General features: G+C 40.9%; 1 protein-coding gene across 1 annotated transcript; it reads right to left on the bottom strand.

Annotated features, from left to right (window-relative positions):
- Positions 1 to 1,826: 1,826 nt before the first annotated feature.
- LOC140998638 (adenosine receptor A1-like) lies at positions 1,827 to 7,353 on the bottom strand. Its single transcript, XM_073468982.1, has 3 exons — positions 6,933 to 7,353; positions 2,351 to 2,645; positions 1,827 to 2,210 (listed from the first exon to the last, which is right to left on the bottom strand). Exons 1-3 carry the CDS (start codon positions 7,271 to 7,273, stop codon positions 1,827 to 1,829), a joined length of 1,020 nt encoding a protein of 339 aa, XP_073325083.1. The 5' UTR covers positions 7,274 to 7,353.
- Positions 7,354 to 7,728: the final 375 nt, after the last annotated feature.

The following is a 7,728-nucleotide window of genomic DNA, read 5'->3' as shown; positions in this document are numbered from 1 at the left end:
TGTTGAAACAAAGTAAACCATCATACCGTACCACCAGACTACAAAGCAGCTTCTTTCCTCAGGCTGTGAGACTCCTCAATTCATCCTCAGCACTTCACCATAAAAACTTTTAATTTTATGACTGATCCAACCCAGACAAGTTGGAATTAGATTTGGTGACAGATGGGCATTAAGAATAACTATAATAACTATATAGAAAGAGCCAAGCTTCTCACTGATGGTTTTGTTTGCTTATGGAGGTCAATTAAAGACATGAGTATAACATTTAGACTGTGTCATAACCAGTTAAAAGTTCTTTGTTGAACGTTTAAGTCAGTCCTGGAACAAAAATGACAGGGAAGTAGTGACGATACTACATTGGTATAACGACTTTGTCACAATCAGGAGGAAAAAAATGAAAACATAACTGGAAACACCTGCAATGTGTGGTGAAACATGTACAGCAGAGGTACATTATAGGGTTAAAATGATTATCACCAAGAAAATTAAAGCTGCCGTAGGCATTGTCATCATTTAAACTAACTTCCTGTCCATTTTGCAGATAGCAATCCCCTCGATTCCTCCCCTCCAAATCTTCCAACTCTTCAAGTGTTTTCCTTTGCTTGGCATGTTTGGTAGATAAGTCACTGGGAGCAATGGAACTGGCAGCTTACACTGTTCAGCCATTGCCCATAAACAGGAGGCTCCTATTGTGGTCAATGTGGTCAGGGATACCAAAAAAAAATATTTTCTTTAACTGTATGAGGGACACGGGTTACTGAATAACAGTTAATAGAGCTATTTAACACTTATTTTAATAATAAAACAATGCTTACAGCAGCTTTAAGCTAATTGTACGGAGGCACTCCAATGTTCTTTAGATTCACAGTCATACATTAAAAAAAAATTATGCAGCTACAGTTATATAATTACTATTGGTTTGCTGGGTGTCCATGTCCACAAATATTGAGTGAGGAGCATCAATTAATTTTTCTTTTAGCATGGATGTTGTTTTCAACTACAATTATTAAGCTAGGATTAGTCATTCTGTCAGTCAAATAGTCTCGGAGAAGTCAAAAAACCTTCACATGCACTGGAATGCACCATACATCTGTAAAGGCCATGGGTCTAATGACAGTGATGTCATTCCAAATAAGCCGATATTACATTTCTTCAGTTAGGCAGCCAGCATACAGTAAATCCTGTGTCCTGGTCCATCTCAAAGCACCAAGCTGGTTGCGCAAACTTCCTGCTTCCTTACCAGATTTATAGATTCAACTAACGCCTTAGTTCCTCTTTATGACACTTTCTGTCCTTAAGGCCACAGAACTAAGCATGTAAATGTAAAACATAATACAATGCTTAACTATTTTAAACCATCATTCACATGAAAAAGGCCATGAGTTTTAGTTCACCACCAAAAATACACCACAGCAGACCCTACTATCATACCGTGTGTGCTACAGATATACACTTACTGATTCAAGTTCAACAGGTTGAACTGATGAGAAGCCCCTTTTCCCATACGACATCATCATCATTTTGTCAGCCAGCAGAGAGATAAACAATCAGTCTTATTTAAATCAAAGTCTGATTCAGGATCTTTATCCTGTCTCCGTGCTCATTTGTCATCCTGTCCTCTTACAATGTGTTGGATGGAGGAAATCAGTCAGTTAACAATGGAGTTCCCTCATCTCTGTCATCCCTGTGACATCCTTCGATGCCATTAAGACCGTTTTCACCGGCAATCCCTTGAACATGAAAAGAAAAGCCAGAGTCTTTTCCATTCTGTGAATCAGTGGAGTGAAACTCAACAGTTACACAGCAATCCTGTTAGTCGACAAAGGTCACACGTCATCATCGTCATCATCGTTCTGCCTCAGCCTCCTCTCATGACTCTGTCCTCTCTGGCTCCCTCTTTGAGGAAGCCGACCAACAGGATCCTGACAGAGCACATACAGTTTCCAGATTTTCCGGAACGCTGTGCGGAATTTCTTGATGCGGAAAGCGTAAACGATGGGGTTGACTGCCGAGTTGCCATGGGTGAGGATGATGGCGATGTAAATGAGGAACACTGGCTTATCACAGGTAGGGCAAAAGAGGGTGATGCAGTTGAGGATGTGAAGAGGGAGCCAGCTGACTGCGAAGAGGAAGAGAACGAGGGCGAGCGACTTGGCTAGCTTCAGCTCCTTGCCAAAGTAACGGCTGGGGTCTGTGTGGCTAGCTGTCACCTACAGAGATAAAAAAAAATATCATCAACATATACATTTTGCTTTAGTCTGATCATTTTATATTAGGTCTGTTTAAATAGCAAAAGATTGTCTTTAGATTGCTGCAAATCAAACAAGATTTGTCCTACACAAGTACCCACCTTCTTGTTGAGCTGCTTGTGGATCATGTAGAAGATTTCGACATAGATGGCCAGCATGAGGAGCAGAGGAGGCAGCACCCAGCCAAAGAAGTTGAAGTAGACCATGTAGTCCATGCTGATGACCGTCTCGAACTCACACGTCACCAAGAGGTCATCAGTGACCAGGGAGCCATTGTCACGGAGACTCTGCAGGTTATTCCAACCCAACATGGGCGTGAGGCCCACTACAATGGATACCAGCCAACACAATAACACGGCTGTGCCAGCTCGCCGAGGGGTCACCACCCGCTTGTAGCTATAGCAACAAGGGAGAAGATAGACATTTTTTTTCATTTGTAATGCAAAGTGAATAATATATTTCAATCTGCAAGTGCTTTTACTACCAATGCATATGCTTTATTGTACATGTCATCAAAAATTGATGGAAACTGTTTACACATTAAGGTGCAAAATAATAAATTGGCCACCTGTCGAGTTCATACTCAAAACAAATGGGGCAGCATAACACCAGGGTGACTGCTACTTGTTGCTAACTGTAGCTGCCATTAGCTAGTTGACTGAGTTAGCTATTCATCTAGTGGTTTTGAACTGGGACCTCGAAGCACCACAGAATTGTTGGTTTTTACACTGCTAGCACAGGAGCTTTGTACAGGTTCAGTAATATCCCTGCAACACAATACATAGATATCTTATTTTCCAAACTGTTATTTCTTCACAGTCTGATGATAATCATTGTTCATTTTTGAATGTTTACAACTAAAATCTTACATATTGCCCCTTTAAATAAAAGGGAAAAAAACAGGAACATCTTGTTTTTAAATGATTGCAAAATACTCTTTTTGTGAAGCTGACAACATTTGTGTAGTGATTGTAGTGTTGTTCCTTTTGGTGAAAAGTATCCACTGTTGCTACAATTGACAATCACAGGATAATCGTAAATGCTGAAACATAGTGAATCGGTTCAATACAAGACTAATATTGACTCATTATTTTTAGACGGACCGGGAGCTGACTGATTATAAATATTTTTTTATTATTATCATTATTGTTAATATTTCAGGGTTGTTTTTGTTGCAGTTTGGTTAGGTTTAGGCACTAAAACTACTTGGTTAGATTTGGGAAAAGATCATGATTTGAGTTGAAACAGACCCTTTCAGCTTGCATCGAAGCAATGAATGCTAGCCACACAGTACAGTAGTTATAGCCAATCACAGCACAGTAGAGCAGGATTAGTTTAAACAGTCTTGGGGGGAAAAATAATGCTAATTCTGCAACAGTAGCAGAAGTGGTGGACAGTCCTAAAGTCAACACAATGGCTTAGTAAAGCCTGTTATGGAGCAGTATCTAGCAAAAGTCTGCTAACATTGACTAAAACCCTTGAGCTGGTTGAGCAGGGCTGAAATGTTTCATTTGTCAAGGGAAGACTGTATTATCTCTTTTTTCAAAAGTTACACAGTCTTGCTTTCAGGCTGTTATTTTTGTGAGGTTGTCATATTAGACAGAATTATATTATAAATTCATCCAGTTAATTTGTCCTGAAATTCCAATTTCTTTTTGATCTCTGTGAGAAATTACAACTGTTGATGTAGTTTCTATTGTGTCATCTTTTTCTGGAAATGACTCCTGCTGTCTTCTAAGAAACACATCAAACTCTAGGGAGATACAATCTATCTGCTCTTCAAGAGAGGAACGGGCAGTGGGAGTTGTTGCCTAGCACAACAGTCTGCAGTTCTTTGGTATCTTCAAAGGATGTGACCAGGCCTGTCTCCCCCATGCAATGATGTGCTATTGGACAGGTCCATGAATCAGTCATTGTCATGACATGACAGGATTCTTGTGGGAGACTGGCTGTTGATTCTTCTTAATCCACCTTTATTTCTACAGAGTTAGTGCTGACTCAATCAGTGATGAAATGGGTGAGTAAATCAACTCAGGGGTCAGTCTTACTCTCACACTCGCACTCTCTGGCATATGTGAAGTACATTTCTCTCTCCTCTTATCATGTCTGGACGCTGGCTAACCTTGCTACGCTGTACAAGCACATAAACACACAATGAAATATGTGCCAGACTGACACATTTGCTCTTTGTTCTTTCCTTTCACTCTCTGTCCCGTAAAGCACACACACACACTCAGAAGTTAGCCGCGGTGAAGCAGACACAACGCAGGACGAATGAATAACTACTCGAAGAATGTTTGAACAGACTCAGTCTGGAGTAGGTCCTATGTGATGACAGTTTTTATCTCAACTCTCTGTTAAGCTGTTTGGAAAGCTCAGCTATGTGTCTGCATACAGATCAGCCAAAAAAATACTTTCAGGGTTCGACTGTTCTCCATCTATCTCTACTTTCCAGTGGAATAACAATCCTTGTTTCCCCCACCTTGCAAATCCACTCCTTCAGCTCAGCACACTTGCAATGTTTTTTTTTTTTTTTATTATTCTCTAATCTCACACACAACATCCTTCTAGAACCCTCTAGAGCCCCAGAGGTGGTTTAAGGAGGGGGACTCAATTTCTGGCGCACAATCTCACTTACCATGAGACAGAAAAAAACAACTGGTGGTTTAAACAGGAAATTGTCCAGGTGGGAGCCAAATGCATCAGTGAGACAAAGTAAATTCTCTCTCAATTTTGACAAAGGAGAATACTTCTTTTTTTTGTTTTTTTCTTTGTGGGGAAGCATCTGATCTCTCTTTCTGCTGCTGATGCAAATCCTGAAGAGAAATACTGATTTAAAGTCCTAATTTTTAAAGGCTTATGATCAATTCACTAAATTATAAATACAGATATTACCTTGCAATGTGACTGAGTTCACCACTGTGTGATGCAAAGGCCTGAGCAGTCCTGCCGCACACTGATAAACAACAATGAAGCGTATCATTTTGAGATAATACGTCACAATATGTTTTGATTGTGCCTGTGTCACTGCAACCTTTATAAACGTCCTCTGAGGAGTTTGTGTACATGTTTCTATGTGTGTGTTGGTTGCCAGCTTGAGAAATTATGCAATCCATCAAGCAGCCACCATGAGCCTATTGACCAGTCATGCATTCTGTGCCAGACTCATCAGGCTTATTGTTAAATGAGCCAACTGAAAGTGGAAACTTGAGTTTTCGCTAAAATTGCAGGTGACGCAAGGACAGAGGAGAAAATGTCTTGTTACCATGCAACAGAAACGCCACTTTATCGTCAGGTTAATTATTAGGACACCAGAGGAGACGGAGAAAAGAAAGAAGAAAGCAGTACAACATGTATGCTCCTGCATGTTGGTGTGCAGATGGAGAACAGCTTTGCTCCCCACAGATGTGAAATTCAACAGCTTTAAAGGTGCCAAATGGACCTTGACCTTTGGACCTGGAGTATTCCAAATTAAATCCTATAAATAGATTAACGTCTTTTTTTGAACACCAAGATATCTATCTATCTATCTATCTATCTATCTATCTATCTATCTATCTATCTATCTATCTATCTATCTATCTATCCATATTCACATCCACAAATAATCTAAAAACAATCCTGATAGAATGTAACTAAGTACATTAACTCAAGTGCTGTACTTAAGTACAGTTTACAGGTACCTGACTTTGCTTGTGTGTTTCCATTGTCTGCTTCTTCATAGTTCCAAACATTGCAGAGGTAAATATTGTCCTTTGTACTCTACTACATTTATTTTATCGCTTTAGTTACTAGTTACTTTGCAGATTGTTGCATCAGAGCCAGTACTGCATTTATAAACTAAATAACTTTATCGGCAATCGGACAAACAAAACACTATCATTCAGAAAAATGCTGAATATCAGATCTTATATAATATAATTGTACAGACCAACAATAGGTTTACCCGTAGTATACAGAATATACATGCATGTAATGAACAGTTTATTTTTGCTTGTACGTCTGATACTTAAGTACAATTATTACTGTTGATACTTTAGTATATTTAATATCAGATACTTTCAGACTTTTACTCAAGTGTCATTCTTATAGGTGACTTTCACCTTTACTATAATAACATTTTAGTATGTAGCCTATAAGTCTTGGGTACTTTTTACAACACTACCTTTAGGCTCCCTTAATTATTTCAGAGGGAAATATAATATATAAATATTCTAGTAATCTGTAAATTCATCTGTTTGGGATGTTTTTTAAAGAAGAGGGCAGTTCATATCTGATTTTTCTCTACCTTCTGCCCTTTGTTGATCACATGTTCAGGTTTACAGCTCATATTTGGGATTAAATTATGTGTTGCACTGAAGTAAATGAATAAAAGATGAATAGATACGTTTAAATCTAATTTGAATTCATATTGAAACCTGTAAATAAACTGGCACAGCTAATGAAATCACTGACACGCTGTGAGATGTCAGAGCAGATGAATGCAGCCCTTCACTGTAAACTAATTAAAATGATAAGACACACCTGTAGACTATATATCATCCATTTCTGCTCGGATCTGAAATGAACATCCCGCATGACCGTCCCGGTGCGTGCCCTTGGGCCAGGCAGCGGTCCAGACACAAAGGCATCTGCACATGACACAAGGTATGGACAACTAGAAGAATTCACCTTTCTGCCTACCTCATGGGTATTTTGACTCTCAGATAGCGGTCGATGGCGATGGCCAGCAGCGCCAGGATTGAACTTTGCGTGAGGACGAGCACTGTGCAGGCGACCAACAAGCAGCTGTAAAAGTGCGTCTGGAGTCCGATGCTGATGGTTATGGCGAGGGGGATGACAAGCGCCCCGACCGCAATGTCAGCCAAGGCCAGGGAGACGATGAAACAAAACGTGGTGTCTCTCAGAGAGCGGTTAATACGCACAGCCCAGACCACCATCACGTTCCCGATGACCGACGACACGGCGATCACCACCTCCATCCCGATGTAGAGGGCTTTAGAGGCAGGCAGACCCGAAGGCATGTTCACGGATGCTGGAGGAGTGTGCGCTCAGCGGAGAAAACAGCCCGGACACGGCGAGGGAGTTCCCTGTTGGAGTTTGTTGGCACCGAATGAGACAGCCGGACTTGGGGTTCGCATGTTTTATGTCCCCACAGAGGTAGAGGTAGTGTCTGATGCACTGTATTATTTTAGGATCTGCTCCAGGACATCGAGCTGCGCGCCAGACGCTGGACTTGGTCTCCATACGGTCTCGAGGCGTTGATTCCGAGAATGAAGTGGTCCCTGCAGTCGCGCTGGCGGAGGGACAGGACCGACCGGAGTACTGAATGAGTCACGAGCAGGTTCCCAAAGCGCGTCAGGCATGTGTCAAAGGTCGGCAAAATAAGCAGAATAGTGTCGATTCCTGCTCAGTCTGACTCATTTTAGTAATTGCGCCATCAGCTACTCCAAAAGGATATCTCCTCTTTATTTGGGCA

The sequence above is a fragment of the Pagrus major genome, chromosome 6 (genome assembly GCF_040436345.1).
Source record: "Pagrus major chromosome 6, Pma_NU_1.0".
Classification (NCBI taxonomy): domain Eukaryota; kingdom Metazoa; phylum Chordata; class Actinopteri; order Spariformes; family Sparidae; genus Pagrus; species Pagrus major.
This window is presented reverse-complemented; position numbering and strand designations above follow the sequence as displayed.